Source organism: Podarcis melisellensis (assembly GCF_964234715.1).
Source record: "Podarcis melisellensis genome assembly, chromosome: 3".
NCBI classification, from domain to species: Eukaryota; Metazoa; Chordata; class Lepidosauria; order Squamata; family Lacertidae; genus Podarcis; species Podarcis melisellensis.
In genome coordinates this window covers 112,967,170-112,982,201 of record NC_138530.1, presented here as the reverse complement: position 1 = coordinate 112,982,201, position 15,032 = coordinate 112,967,170, and the positions used below count along the sequence as shown (strand labels likewise).

Here is a 15,032-nt window from a genome sequence, read left to right as displayed (position 1 = left end):
AAACCTCTCCATACTGAAGGAAATCAACCCTGAGTGCTCACTGGAAGGACAGATTGTGAAGCTGAGGCTCCAGTACTTTGGCCACCTCATGAGAAGAGAAGACTCCCTGGAGAAGACCCTGATGTTGGGAAAGAGGGAGGGCACAAGGAGAAGGGGACGGCAGAGGACGAGATGGTTGGATAGTGTTTTCGAGGTTACCAGCATGAGTTTGACCAAACTGCGGGAGGCAGTGGAGGACAGAGGTGCCTGGCGTTCTCTGGTCCATGGGGTCACGAAGAGTCGGACACGACTAAACGACTAAACAACAACAAGACATTGGATGTACTGTACTGCTTGTTGTTGTTGTTAGATAATAGGCAAACTCGGCCCTCCAGATGTTTTGGGACTACAACTCCCATCATCCCTAGCTAACAGGAGCAGTAGTCAGGGATGATGGGAGTTGTAGTCCCAAAACATCTGGAGGGCCGACTTTGCCTATGCCTGGTTAATAGCTCAGTTGGTAGCGCAAGAGACTCTCAGGGTTTTTGAGCCCTACTTCGGATTCCTGCATTGCAGGGGATTAGACCAGATGACCCTCATGGTCTCTTTGACATGCATGATTCTACTATTGTTGTTAATTATTGCTACTACTATTCAATGGGGGGAGGAGGAGGCCGCAAGACGATAGAGAGCGCGAAAGGGGGAAACTAGAGCGGCGGAAGTGACGTCGCGGGCGTGATGACGTTTCCCAGACCGCCGGCCCCGCCCCTTCCTTTCGGCGTGTCCCGCGGACTCGGCATGGAGGGCTCTGCCGGCGAGAGCGGGGTCGCGTCCATGGAGGCGCAGGCTGCCGGCGAAGGCTTCACGCGGGTCCGCAAGCGGAAGCGGCGCGCGTGCGAGCGCCAGGAAGGCGCCATGGAGACGGGCGAGGGCCCTCCGCCCCTCAAGCGGCCGGATTTCCCCCCTCTCCGCGGAGAGGCTCTCGGGGTGAGTCAGGGAGAGGCTCCAGGCCCTGCGAGGGCGGCTCAGGGGCCCCGTCCCGCCTCTGGCTTCGTCTTTATTTCTGTGACGTATTTACTTGCTGCGCTGATAGAGCTGTGCTCCTTCCAAGGGGCTTCGCCTGGTTTTCCTCCTCATGTAAATCCACACAACCTCCCTGTGAGGTAGGTCAGGCTCAGAGGTAGTGATCGGCCCTACGTCACCCAGCGAGCTTCATGGCTGAGGGGGAGATTCGAACCCTGCCCTCCCTAGTCCTATTTTTTTTAAAAAAATATATATATTTATTAGGTTTTTACAAAAAAGAAAAGTACATAACCACCACAGAAGTAGAAAAGATGTAAAAAGAAATAAAGCATAATCAAAAGTAACACATAGAACAGACCAAAACACAAAAATATAAAATACAGTAAAGAAAAATTCCACCCAACCAAGTACAAAAACATAAAAACTCCAACTTTTTCGATCATACTTAATTAACTTCCTTTCTTGACTTCCTCACGCCTCCCTTTTTTGTGTTCCTCTTTACCCAATCAGATACAGAAAATCCTTACCCTCTTTCAGATCTCATTTCTAATTATTAAGTTCATTCTATTATGTCACCAATCTTTTCTCCTCGTACTTAATCACCTTTATAATATTATTTACTTTCGACATAATATCACTTTAATCTTTCCTCCTTTTCTATTGCATTTTGCATACTTTTTAAGCTATGTCACTAATGCCTTATTATTTCCAAATCCAACATTATTTTAAAACCTTGCCCTCCCTAGTCCTTTGGTATATTTGTTGAGAAAATACACCTAGAGGTTTCGTCAGCTGCCCAGTAAATGACGTAGACAGATAGCATCTCCCCTCTTATGCTCCTCTCACCTTGAATTTGTTTTGGGGTTTTCCCCAAGACTCTGGATAATTTTTGGGGAGGGACCAGGGCACACCTGGTTGGGGAGAGGAGGGGCTATGTGTTAGACAAACCAGCCATGTTTGTTTGGTCACAATGCCTGCCCCAGTCACATATTCTACTTCTATTTCTTTGGCAATCACTTGTAGCCGAGTTAGATTGTAAATCCCCACAACCACCCTGTGAGGTAGGTCAGGCTCAGATTGGCCCTATGTCACTCAGTGAGCTTTATGGCTGAGGGGGGATTCGAACCCTTCCCTCCCTAGTTCAACACACTTCTTCCTCTTTGGCAATCGCTTGTAGGCGAGTAAGATGAACAGGGTCTTAACAGCGAGTCCGTAAGTGACTGCGGAGGCCAATTCTGGACCCACACGTCCTTCCACAGCTCTCCTGATTTCAAATAGCTTTGATTCTGGAGAAACCCATCACTTAAAGAGGACACACCTAGGTACTTTAATTAGCTCCAAGAAATTCTGTTTGAAAGCAGAAGTCAGGTAAAGGTGTGGCCAACTGCATTTTCTTGCAATCCTCAAGTGAAGTTAACCATTGTTTTCTCATCCTTTCCAAGACACTTAATTTGAATGAAGCCTGGAACTTGTTTGAAATGCAATATTATTATTATTGTTGTTGTCGTTTAGTCGTGTCCGCCACTTCGTGACCCCCTGGACCAGAGCACGCCAGGCACTCCTGTCTTCCACTGCCTCCCGCAGTTTGGTCAAACTCATGCTGGTAGCTTCAAGAACACTGTCCAACCTCTTCTCTTCTCATGAGGTGGCCAAAGTATTGGAGCCTCAGCTTCACGATCTGTCCTTCCAGTGAGCACTCAGGGCTGATTTCCTTCAGAATGGAGATGTTTGATCTTCTTGCAGTCCATGGGACTCTCAAGAGTCTCCTCCAGCACCATAATTCAAAAGCATCAATTCTTCAGTGTTCAGCCTTCTTGATGGTCCAGCTCTCACTTCCATACATCACTACTAGGAAAACCATAGCTTTAACTATATGGATCTTTGTCGGCAGGGACATAGTTTTCTGGGCGGAAGTTGATCACGGTGAGGGTGTGCCAAATTTGCCTTCCTCTTAGCACCTTTCTCCCTTTCATCCTGAGTTTGAGTGTCTCCAAAGCCCCTGACACCTTTGGTAAAGGCTGTTCTCCAATTGGAGCGCTCACAGGCCAGTGTTTCCCAGTTGTTGGTGTTTATACTACATTTTTTTTAGATTTGCATTGAGAGAGTCTTTAAACCGTTTTTATTGACCACCAGCACCCTTTCAGTTCATTTTTAAGTTAGAGTAGTTGCTTTGGAAGACGACAATCAGGCATCCACACATGACCAGTCCAACAAAGTTGATGTTGAAGAATCACACTGGTGATCTTTGCTTCGTCCAGTACACTGGCATTAGTTTGCCTGTCTTCCCAAGTGATGTGTAATTTTTTTCAGAGACATTGATGGGATCTTTCGAAGAGTTGAAAACATTAGTCACTGCACTGCACTTCCTGCACGATGGTCATACGAGAAGATCTTGCATCACGTTATGGGAAATCTTTGGGTATTGCAAGTCCTGGTTGCAGCTATCATTTTCAAGTGAAGTTCAGTCGGTTTTTTCCACCACACCTTTTGCCAGGAGTCATACAGGTCTGGAGGGTGGCAACACAAGAACAGGCTCCCCATCCGTGAAATGCTCTCTCCAGGGACGTTCGCCTGGCACCTTCATTATGCATCTTTAGGCGCCAGGCAAAAACATTCCTTTTTAACCAGGCCTTTGGTTGATTTGACTGACATCCTATCCTCTTTTAAAATGTGGGATTTTTTTGGGGGGAGCGTATTAGGTTGTTGCTGCTTTTATTTTGATTATGTATTTTGTGGTTTTATATTTTGATTTTATTCTGTGCGCTGCCCTGCAACATGCAGGTATAGGGCAGTATATAAATTCAGCAAATAAAATAAATGGCCCCCTGGGTACCTCCCAACTCTATAATTCTATGAGTCTGTGTTTTGAGATGTAATGTGCACTTGTATCATAGTGAATTACTTGACACGGGGTACTGTGATTAGACCTTGATTTGGTTCAGTGCTCGAAATTCCACAGGCTCCAGTTGCGTTTTGCGACTGGTGTGGCTCCATTTGCTACCAACAAGTGAAGATGTCTTGTCGCCAGTTTTGGCAATGGACATCTCCATCTGGCTGGTGTGTTTTCTGCTTCAGACATTCCCCCACATGCCCCAGCATCAAGAGACACTGCTGCCAGCTGGCTGATCTTTGGACATCTTGTCCTTATTTTATTCTTGATTGTTTTATTTGATGTTTTAATGTGTTGTAAACCACTTTGATTTTTTTTCTCTTTAAAATATAAAGCAGAATAGAAATGAAATTAATAATAATAACAATAACCTTATTGTGGGAGGAATGGTGACTAAACAGTATGTTGTGGCAACTGTAACCTGGTGATTAACTTATATTTCTTAGTTTCTGACACTGGTTTGGTTCTGCTTTCTAATGCAAATCCTGCTTTGGCCAATGCAGGTCCCTCAATGGGTTATGATCAAAACTTAAATTCTTGGCTAGGTTTTTGCTGTTATTCTGCCTCCCCATTTCTGAATTCATGGGTGTTGCAGGGAGACAAATTATGGTTGAAAATTGTCATTTTGGAAGGATTCAGCATTCAGTATGTGAATATTCCCCAAACCTGAATCTTGGTTAGAGGTAGTGGAAGTGGTAGCATGTACTATGTTTACTCTAAACTTTTGCTATACTCTGTTTGATCATTCTGAATAAGTTCTGTCTTCACTAGAATATACTGTTATGGGATGATTTTCCTTATATGTTTCTGTACTGCTTGTTAGGTCAGTATAAACTTGGTTACCAATTCTGAACAACAACAACAACAACCTCTCAGACTTAAAGTAAAAGTTTCTAGCCAAAATAAGTCAACTGGGCTTACTTGCCACAGTTCTCCTAAGGTTATTGAAAGCAAAACATTAAGCTAATCATTGAATTGAATACTTAAGAGTAATTTTACTTGTCATGCAATTTAGATTCTGGTGCAAAGGGATCTTATTTATTTGTACACATAGGAATTTATATACTGCATTAAAAAAAAGCTTTCTCAGGGAAGTGTACAGTTGATATAATAAAAATGCTTAAAACCAACATTTCTTTCTTTCTTTCTTTCTTTCTTTCTTTCTTTCTTTCTTTCTTTCTTTCTTGGTCTTTTATTATAGGGTGGAAAAGGTGAAGTGAGGAAAATTTCTGTACCACCAAACAGATACACACCTCTGAAAGAAAACTGGATGAAAATTTTCACGCCTATCGTAGAACACTTACAGCTTCAAATTAGGTTTAATTTAAAAACAAGAAACGTAGAGATAAAGGTGAGCTGTAGGATGTGTTTTCCTAGAACATATAATGGTCATTTGTGCCTACCCCTTTCCTTTCTCCTGTGTCCCCTCATGCCAGGAGGAATAATTGATAGATAGGAAAGACTTGAAAACCTGACTGCTGAACTAATCCCATGTCCATTCTAATTAAACTATGAGTTAAGGGGCAAATTTAGTCACAAGCAGACAAATGGCTGTCCCAAATTCAGCATGCTCTTTGCTGCCCAGAATGTGTTGAGCAGAATTGATGGTAGCAGAGAGGGGGGTGCTAGTTACTGTATGAGGTCTTTGGCCCTGGGGTGAGGAGAACTGCCTGCAATTGAGCAGCCTCTTCCCATGTCATGTCATCTGGTTCTTTGTAAAGTAGGAGGACCTAGTATTTGCTATTAATGAAAGCATGTCTCCCCCCCCCCCCTTTAGCTGAAAAGGGCTCACACAGCAGTTACAGGCTAAAAAGACGTGACGCGAAAGCAGGGTGGGAGACAGGGTCAGGCCCTAGTTCCTAGTGAAAAAGTTCAGCAGGTAGTAGTGGGCTGGATTTAAGCACTATAGTCTCAGCAGTGCCATTTGGGGGCTGGCATTGGAGCAGTTGCAGGGGATCTCAGATGAAGCCAAATCCAGACAGAATGGATTCTCCTGTTTAACTAGCTAAATTAAATAATGAGGCCATTGGGACAGAGTCATTGAGGTTAGTGGATAAATAATGTCCAGAGTGCTCTGGAAGTTTCATTAATCTCAGGAGAACCTCACTTATTTCTTAGTAACGCAAAGATATAACAACTTGGATCTGAGCCATTCATCGTGGAGAGTTAACTTTCAATGCGGAATAAAACAGTTTGAAATTACTTTACAAAATCATTATGTATTGTTGCAGAGTGTTTTTTGAGGGTAAATATAATACAGATTTAAAGGTAAAGGGACCCCTGACCATTAGGTCCAGTCATGACCGACTCTGGGGTTGCGGCGCTCATCTCGCTTTATTGGCCGAGGGAGCTGGCGTACAGCTTCCGGGTCATGTGGCCAGCATGACTAAGCTGCTTCTGGCGAACCAGAGCAGCGCACGGAAACACCGTTTACCTTCCCGCTGGAGCGGTACCTATTTATTTACTTGCACTTTGACGTGCTTTCGAACTGCTAGGTTGGCAGGAAATACAGATTTAGGAATGGGTAAAATTAAGGTGAAGTTGACCATTGGGAGTTGTCAGCATATGCTTCTGTAGGAGGAAGGAACAGGCCTTTGTGTTAATGGAAGCACAGAGCTTGGTTTTTAAGTCGAATGATGTAGAGAAGATCAGCTTGTATACTAAATCTCCCAGCGCTCCATTGCCCAAACCTTAACAACTTATTTTCTCTTCTAGACTTGTAAAGAAACAAAAGACGTAGGTGCTTTGACAAAAGCAGTTGATTTTGTGAAAGCTTTTCTACTTGGATTTCAAGTTGAGGTGAGTTACTTGTTTTTAAAGAGATTCTCTGGCATGCATAGGGTAAAGGATTTCTTTTGTCTTTTGAACAATGGAGATTTAACAATCTGTTATCCAAATGAAGAAATTGACTTTGTATTGTTGTGCTGTGTTCCAGCCATCCCTGCACTGAGATCTGCATGCTTGACTTTCATGTATAATTTCTGTTTTAGAATTTATTAAAGCTGTTTTCTTTGGGGTGCTTTGTAGTCAAAAGGGGAATATGTTTTGCCAGAGTGAATGTTTCCAGGTTTTTAAAACAAAGGTGATGGTTTAAAAATAGGAGCAAAAGTACCAGATTAATATTGACTTTGGAAAGTTTTCCTTAATATTTGCTAATATACCTTAATCCTCCTGTTGTGGAACTTGTATTTTTAAAAGCTACAAATGATAGCCAACTGTGGTGTCCTCCATGCACTGGGCTTTTGGTAGTGAGACATCCCTTCCTCTTCCTGCATTCTCCATGCCCACCAACCCCCCAAAAAAATCTGTTTAAGGGTTGAGGCGAAGGAATGGGTTTCTGTGCAGTCAGTCTGAAACGGGACCCAAACTCCACATTTTTCTTTCTCCAAGGGAGCATTTCTAAAATGCATTAACTTGAGCTCTTGAGTCAATGTATAAACAGAAAACTCAGCTGTATAAACAAGTGCTCAAAGCCCTTATCAGTCCGTGACAGCAATGAGTGGCCTTGCCAGTTCCGAGTAGAGCAGGGATGGCATGTCTGGGTCTTATCTTATATCCTGACCACAAAGACGCACAGACCTTGTCAAGTCTGACAAGAGACCCAGGAACGGGGCCAGGAGTTGGTGACCTCCTGCCCCAAGATAAGAGTATAGGAACAGGAACAACCTTTTATGGTCAAGAGTGCCGGAACAGGAACAACTGTTTATGGATGTCAACTTACGTGTATAAGCTGATGTGGCTGGATTCCTGGGGAAGGGGGGAGAGGGTGCCTGGAGGATATATATACTGCATGAAATTTCTCATTTATTTGGACTTGCTGTGGACTGACCACGCAAGTGCCTTCTGCTATCCGGAGAGCAGAATAAACTCTTTCTCTGAATCAACCTCAGTGTCATTTGACTTCCTCCCATCACAGACCCCACCAGTTGGTAAAGTCTAAGAAGGCTACAGAGGAACCCCATAGGACAGATTGGGGGAGCAAAGGAAGAAGTCCCCATCACACCTGCTGTTGTGACATTGCCTTGCCCTTTATATCCTGGGTTCTTCAACCCCCTATGAGCCATTTTCACAGGACTGTCAATCACTGAATGTCACCCACGTCAGGTGACCCATTTTAGCCATGCTACAAAGGAAAATTCAGAAGCCGCTGCCAGTCAGTTCTATTTTTCTGTTCTAATTTTCATACTGTCCCTAATTAGGTCCTGTGCCTGCCCTGTAAGATTACTGATCTTTTGAGAAGTATTTTTTTGTTTCTTATACAAAGTTTCAAATTCCACAACTCTCTTCCAGGATGCACTTGCTCTCATCAGATTAGATGACCTTTTTCTGGAATCCTTTGAAGTAACAGATGGTGAGTCTTCCATTTTTAAGGTCTTGTGTTTTCAAAACCTCAGTATAGGTGCATTTTTCAGTGACTGAGGGATGTGTAAGCACTTACACTAGTAACAAACGCTGCTGCTCACTATTAAAATGAAAGGCTGTTTTAAGTATCATTTTCCTTCCCTATTATAACAACACATAAAATGATTGCAGAGCGTTTTGGAATAAACATTTAAAAGTATTTTATTCTCATGTGGTTCTCAATGATCTCCTATTCAAGAGACTAACTCGGTTCACAGCTACTAAGCATTAGTTGTGCAACATCACATTCACCCATATCATTCATTGAGCCCAGAACAAACCTATTTAGGACTGGGTTAGAAAAATGTGTACGATGAAATTACATTGACCTTTTCTCTTTAGTCAAGCCGTTAAAAGGAGATCATCTTTCTAGAGCAATAGGAAGAATTGCTGGGAAAGGTGGAAAAACAAAATTCACTATTGAAAATGTGACCAGAACACGAATAGTTCTTGCAGACTCGTAAGTATAATCCAGTATCCTATAACATTTTCTTGTGGTATGAATATGAATTGGTGTACTTTCCGTGCAACGTTCTGTCTGGACAAGACTTTTAAAAAGTGATTGTAGGGGACCCTGAATAGGCAGTAAGATGCTATCTGGCTACCTCATTTACTAGGCAGCTGACGAAACCTCTAGGTATATTTTCTCAATTTCAAAAAGCTGTGTATGTTTTCTTGTGACAATTATTCCTCATGATACAGCACTAAGTAAAGAATGGATTAGCCCCAATTAAGATGGATTCTTCAGCCGCCGCTGCCGCCCCCCTCGGTGTGCTACGGTAGATGGTGTGGTTGTTATCATGCAGTGCAGCAAAGTGGATCTGAAATGAAGTAGATGAGGACAGTACGATGCCATGGCTACTTTTAATGCTTAGGATTTGGAAAGGGCTGAGCATCTAGATAGATGACTGAAATCTCTCCTTATGGAGGCACAGTTCAGTCAGGTGCCGATTCTACCAATGTGAGATTGTTTGGTCCTTTGGGGTCACTAAAAATATTTTTTTTCAAGTATTAGTCTAATATTCCTAAATACTGTACGTTCCACATGTAAAGTAAAACTTCTTATTTTCATTACAGGAAAGTTCATATTTTGGGGTCTTTCCAGAATATTAAAATGGCACGAACAGCAATTTGCAACCTCATCTTAGGTAAGCCTCTTTTAACAAAAGGAAATCTGGATTTAAAGAGCCCTGCTTTGGGCTAGGACTTTTAACTGGCTTTGCTTCTATTGATGGCCGAGACATTACATTTCTGAGCAAAAATAATTACTTATGACTTTAATAATCCGGAATGGTAGTAAGAGGTAGGTATAACCATTAGTACCCATACAGAAGGAAATTAAGTTCAGAGGCAGCTTTTGTACTACTATCTGTAATTAGTGTTTTTATAGTTGTTTTGATTTTGTGTGGAGTGCCCTACCTGGGTGGATGGAGCAGCCAAGTAATTTCGTTGTCCCCGAGAGGGGGCAATGACAATAAAGATGATATTATTATTATTATTATTATTAATATCATCTACAGGGCTACGCATCTCTAAATACTTGTTTGAAAGCGGCTTCTTTTGAATATATTAGTACTCATGGTTTTATCTATTTTTTATTATTTTTCCTACTCCTTATCAGTATGACTTTTGTGTGCATGTTCATCGTAGGTTTTAGGATTATGTCTAGTAAGATCAATATTGGTATCAATTATATTTTCATTTTAAGTGCTGAATTTCATTATCAGGAGTACTAATACTTTGCTTTCTTCTACAGGAAGTCCTCCATCAAAGGTTTATGGCAATATTAGAGCAGTGGCCAGCAGAGCAGCAGAAAGGTTTTAAGACGAACAATGCTGGATTTGAAGCTAAATGGATTTTCTGTACAAGGACTCGTATACAGAAACGGTGGGACTGAAGAAAAAAGCCTGTGGCAACTCTTCACTCCAACATGGGTGTAGGAAAGAGTGTAACTCTGTTCTCCAGCAGACATATTGTCTGATGAGCATATGTAATAAAGATGGCAAACAAAAGTTTTGCTATAGCCAACTTGCCTAACGCCTCAGTGTTTCAACGTGAATGTCCAATTTGATAATTCTGTGCGGTGATCCCACAACAGTACTTGTATCCTAGCAGTGTTCGGTAGCAGATGTTGGACCAGTGAGATGTGTGTTGACATGGAAACTCACCTCCACCACCGATACCCCTCAAATTAGAAACTAGCCACAGTCTGTTTACTGTATTTGGGCTATGACCGCTTTAAACACTGCATTAGATGGCTAATTTACATCTCTTCTTAATAGGACACGATGCACCCGATAAGCTACCCTACAATAATTCTTCACACCCCAGTTTAAGTATTGTGAATACTAAAGATACTGGGCTTTAAATGACAAGACAGTGAATACTCATTTTTGCATCACCTCACTCACACTCCCCTAAAAGCTTTATGTAAAGTACTGAACACAGTTTAAGTTCTAACAGGGATTGGTTACCATGCTGAGGGGTACAGAAATCACTCCTGTTTAGGTGTACCCCCTGGAGTGCAAACTGCTTTTCCATGGGTGCTGAAATTGGTCTTTAGGCCTTCGTACTCAAAAGCCCAGTCAAGAGTGTTGGAACTCTACTATATACCGTATTTTTCGCACCGGAAGATTGGACGCACCTAGTTTTTAGGGGAGGAAAACGAGAAATAAGAAAGGAACGCAAAGCATCCTGAGCTAAGAGGGAGAGCTCCTCCATCTCCACTCAGGAGGCATTGCAGGGCTACCACTAAAGCCAGGAGAGCAAGCAGGATCGGTGCACACTGATCCCTCTTGCCCTCCTGGCTTCAGCGAAAGCAACCCTACTGGCTTTCCTCCCGCAAGACCTGCACACTCTAAGGGAGCGCAGCTCTTGGGGGCTTTTCTGGGAGGTGGGGGAAGGGACAGAGCGTGCAAAAGCTAGGGATAGCCGCACGAAGCCTTCGCAGGGGAGCGGGATGAAGGCTCCCCGCTCCCCTGCGGAGACTTCAACCCATGGCTAAGCTAGAACAGCCAGCGGGATCCCGCTCGCTGTTGTGGCTGCTGCTTTAGCCGTGGGCAGCCTCTCCGGCCGGGAGAGGCTGTGCACGGCTGTGGCTTAAGCCAAGACAGCCAGCGGAATGGATCCCGCTGGCTGCTTTAGCCGCACACAGCCTCTCCCGGGCAAGGGGAGCCTTCATCCCCTGCCCAGGAGAGGCTGTGCATGGCTAAGGCTCCCCCAAGAGCTGCACTCCCTTTAAAGAGTGCACGGAGCATGTGTGCAGAAGGGCAGCCCTCTTCCTCCTCGGGAAAAGCCCCCAAGAGCCACACACACGCTCCACGTAGCTCTTTAAAGAGAGCGCTGACAGAGCCTCCCGCCTGCATTCGCTGCATAAGATGCGCGCACATTTCCCCTTATTTTTTAGGAGGGGAAAAGTGCGTCTTATAGAGCAAAACAATACGGTATGTGGCTCAGGAGAAATGTGTCCTATTCTGCATTTAGGAAGTGCTTTCTACTCATGCATGAATGTCACTGCATCCAAGCCAGTATTGATGGCCGGTGTGTGTGTGTGCATTAAATTGTAGTCCAAATTACACTTGAAGCTATGATTAAGGTTTTACATCCCACTGTCTTATTATTAGTAAGACTATTTATATCTCTCCACCAGCTTGCTACAAGTTAGTTTTGTTCAGGAAGTTTTGACTAACACAGTAGCATCCCAAGAAGGTAAGTCAGAGGCAGCTGAATATCTGTCACTGATTATGTGGTCAAATACTGCTTGGGATTTATGCATAAACACATAAACTGGCATATTAAACTTGAAATCAGGGAAAATGTTTTAGTTTTGCGTTTACTTGCCTGTTCTATAGAAGCTTCAACAATTCTATGGTAAAGTTCAAATATTTTATTTTTTATTCATACAGTATGAAGGTTCCTATAGTTCCAACAGTGTATGATGTAGCATGCAGAGGAAAATCTAAACATTCAACATAACGCATTTTCCACACACAAACTAAAAAAAAAAAAAAAGGGCTCATCCCCCAATAAGAAAGTAATGTTAGCACTATTTTTCTATAACGCCAGCCAGGATATGCACAAGCAATTAAGAAATAGAAAGCATTTGCTAAAATGTTTGTAACAAATACTTATGTACAAAAAAATTCACAAAAGACTAGTTCCCCCTTGAAGCAGAGCACATGGCAGTTGACACTGGAACAGATACCACCACTGGCTGGGATTCTAAGCCACGGACTGATCCAGAAGAAGAAAGTTACATGTAGTGGAGATTCTCTGTTTTTAACATTTACCAAAGTTTGGCAACATTATCGTTTTAAAATTATGCAAATCATGTAAACAAGAGGAACGTTTCAAATCGATCTACATGCAAAACTTCATGTCATGCAAGGACACCAAGCACCTGGATTTCTCTCTCACAGACAGAGCCCATGATGTGCAGCACTCAATTGAAGGAACAGCTATGGCAGGCAGGCAGGCAGCTGATTTAAGTCCATACAGCCTGCCCTTTCCATTGCCAATTATAAAACCTTTTAAATAGGAAAAAACTGCTACACAGGAAAGGGTGCGCTATCCTAAAAGTCGAATGAATGTTTTTCTTCTAGCCAATAGTACCATTGCAGAAAAGGAAAGGGATGATATAAAGTTGTAGAACATGGCTCGCTACTTTTATATCACACATATAAAGTTACTATCCATTACAAGTCATGATATGGACAAATCTAGAAAAAAAAAAGAGACCCCTCTCCAAATGGTGGAGAAGAACAAGAGGTATAAATTTAGATAAAGTGAAGCTTTCCTCCTTCCCTATGGCATTGGTTAATGTTTTCCCCGTAATATCCGTAATAATCCTATATACACACATATAAAATATTACCAGTTTATTTATGCAACTTGGAACTACTACATTAAATGCATAAAAGAATCTATATGGTTGGGACATAATGGCAAGAAAGGTTTTATAGTCGCACTGTGCAATGGGAACTCTATACAATTGTCTTGTTAATTCTAAATTCTTAATTAAGCTAAGTGCTGAGAAACAAATGCAAATACTTTCAACTGTTCTATCTAGACTTAATGGATCACAGCTGATGCTTACTAAGGGTATATTATGTGCAACTGCATCCATTTATTAAGTGAAGGGATGAAATGGCCATAAGCAACTTTTAAATCCTATTTGCACACAAGGACTAGTTCTTGGCATTAACCTTAAATTACATTTTCTCATCCTAATAAGTAGAATTGTACTGAGAGCTATCGAGCAAAGATGCAGTCCCTGGTAATATATCAACAGGTATATAAACAAACTTCAGTTTCCTGTCTTACAAAAATGTAATTAGGGAAATTAACAGGAAACAATGCTTTCTCAGCCAGTCAATATATAAATATTTGAAATAGTCACAGGAAAAAGGAAAGAGTTGACCTAACAACCATTTAAAACTTTACATTCTTCTACTATATATATATAAAACTGTGTGACATAAAAGTAAAGATGTATATCCATATATCGAACTGTTAATGTTCTGCTTGGCACTTTGTACTCTATTTTTGTTTCTGAATCAAGTATATTAAATTAAAGCCCACTTAACTACTACATATAGAAAGCTACATATATATCTATATATAAATACACACATATATATAGATAGATATTTTCTTGTTATAAAAGATGAGAAAAATAAATTAAAAAGCCAACCCCCTTCCCTTTCTCCACCACACTGATATGCTCTTTCCATCTTGCTGTCCTTCAGACTTTAAAGTGCTACACTTGAGTTATTGAGAGAATAAAAGTTCAATAACACTTAGTTGGCTTCATGAGGCTCATGTTGGAAAATGTGGCTTCACAGAGAAAAATACTTCCATTTAAATACACAGAGAGCGTTGCTGGACGTCTTGAGCAGATCTTCAGAGATGGAGAAGAAAGCAAAAGTGTTGGGTGGTGTCCTAAAGAGTCACACATCTACCACCATCTTTTTGTGGATATCTAGGCCTCCTACAACCTGAAATGTTGATACAAGAATATTATATGAGAATTCGCAAGAGAGTAGAGTATTGGCTGGTAATTTAAATCAACTGATTCTGATCTGATCTTCACAGAAAGAGGCTCTCACCTCAAGAAAGGTCTGTTTCCATAAATTCAGGGTTGTAGTTGTGGAACAACTTCTGTTCATGCAAAGATACCTCCCTCTCCTCCTACATGCCTCCAGTGCGCACACCCCAAATCTGCTCTGGGGTTTCCCCCCAACCCTTCAGGGCTTGTGTGGGCAGAAGGAAAGGGAGGCAAAGTTCTGTGCATGAGCAGAAATCTTTCCATTGAAGCAATGGCTTCCTTGGCTACAACCCTAAGTAATGAGTCAAAAACAGTATGCAAGACAGTTATGACATTAAAGGTCTGGCTTGTGGGCCTAACTGGGCCCTATATGGGTGCCAATTTGGCCAACGATACCAATTAAAAAAAAAGACCACCTGCCAACATATTAATCCAAGTGGGTATAATTAGCACAGAATCAAGTGTGGGGCAGGTAGAGATATTGTTGCCAGTGTACAACTGGGAGCCTTAAAAGTGTGTTCTCAGTTCCGCATTGACAATGGAGGCTTGCTGATCGGCCGTGAGAGAAAGCCTGGGGACAGCTAGGCTACAGAGTTCCCCACAGGCAGCGGACTGTGCATAGTGGGGCAAGAGGAACTCCAGTGGGCTTTAAAGCCACTGCCTATCTGCTGACAGGTTGAGACTTCAAGCCCA

At 42.2% G+C, this 15,032-nt stretch overlaps 2 protein-coding genes and 1 long non-coding RNA gene across 5 annotated transcripts in view; 2 read left to right on the top strand and 1 right to left on the bottom strand.

The window, feature by feature from the left end:
* The window catches only part of LOC309367356, a 124,851-nt gene extending 112,414 nt beyond the window's left edge, over positions 1 to 12,437 (top strand). The window contains exon 2 of the long non-coding RNA XR_014167079.1: positions 12,002 to 12,437. This is a non-coding gene — a long non-coding RNA (uncharacterized lncRNA). The remainder of the gene's footprint in view (positions 1 to 12,001) is intronic.
* PNO1 (partner of NOB1 homolog) lies at positions 698 to 10,331 on the top strand. The gene is made up of 7 exons (XM_081906571.1): positions 698 to 966; positions 5,094 to 5,243; positions 6,608 to 6,691; positions 8,183 to 8,243; positions 8,636 to 8,753; positions 9,371 to 9,441; positions 10,050 to 10,331. Exons 1-7 carry the CDS (start codon positions 718 to 720, stop codon positions 10,115 to 10,117), a joined length of 801 nt encoding a protein of 266 aa, XP_081762697.1. The 5' UTR covers positions 698 to 717; the 3' UTR covers positions 10,118 to 10,331.
* The window catches only part of PPP3R1 (protein phosphatase 3 regulatory subunit B, alpha), a 39,653-nt gene continuing 36,785 nt past the window's right edge, over positions 12,165 to 15,032 (bottom strand). For all 3 annotated transcript variants that reach the window (XM_081906630.1, XM_081906631.1, XM_081906632.1), the window contains one exon: positions 12,165 to 14,289. In XM_081906630.1, the coding sequence (XP_081762756.1) occupies positions 14,242 to 14,289 (48 nt within the window). In that variant the 3' untranslated portion in view covers positions 12,165 to 14,241. The remainder of the gene's footprint in view (positions 14,290 to 15,032) is intronic.

What these genes read in the sequence shown, in the direction of transcription:
- PNO1 (XM_081906571.1), top strand. Translation starts at nt 718, where the DNA reads ATGACGTTTCCCAGACCGCCGGCCCCGCCCCTTCCTTTCGGCGTGTCC. An exon ending in TACTTGGATTTCAAGTTGAG is followed by an intron (nt 6,692 to 8,182) that starts GTGAGTTACTTG and finishes ACTCTCTTCCAG; the next exon opens with GATGCACTTGCTCTCATCAG. An exon ending in AATTTGCAACCTCATCTTAG is followed by an intron (nt 9,442 to 10,049) that starts GTAAGCCTCTTT and finishes TTTCTTCTACAG; the next exon opens with GAAGTCCTCCATCAAAGGTT.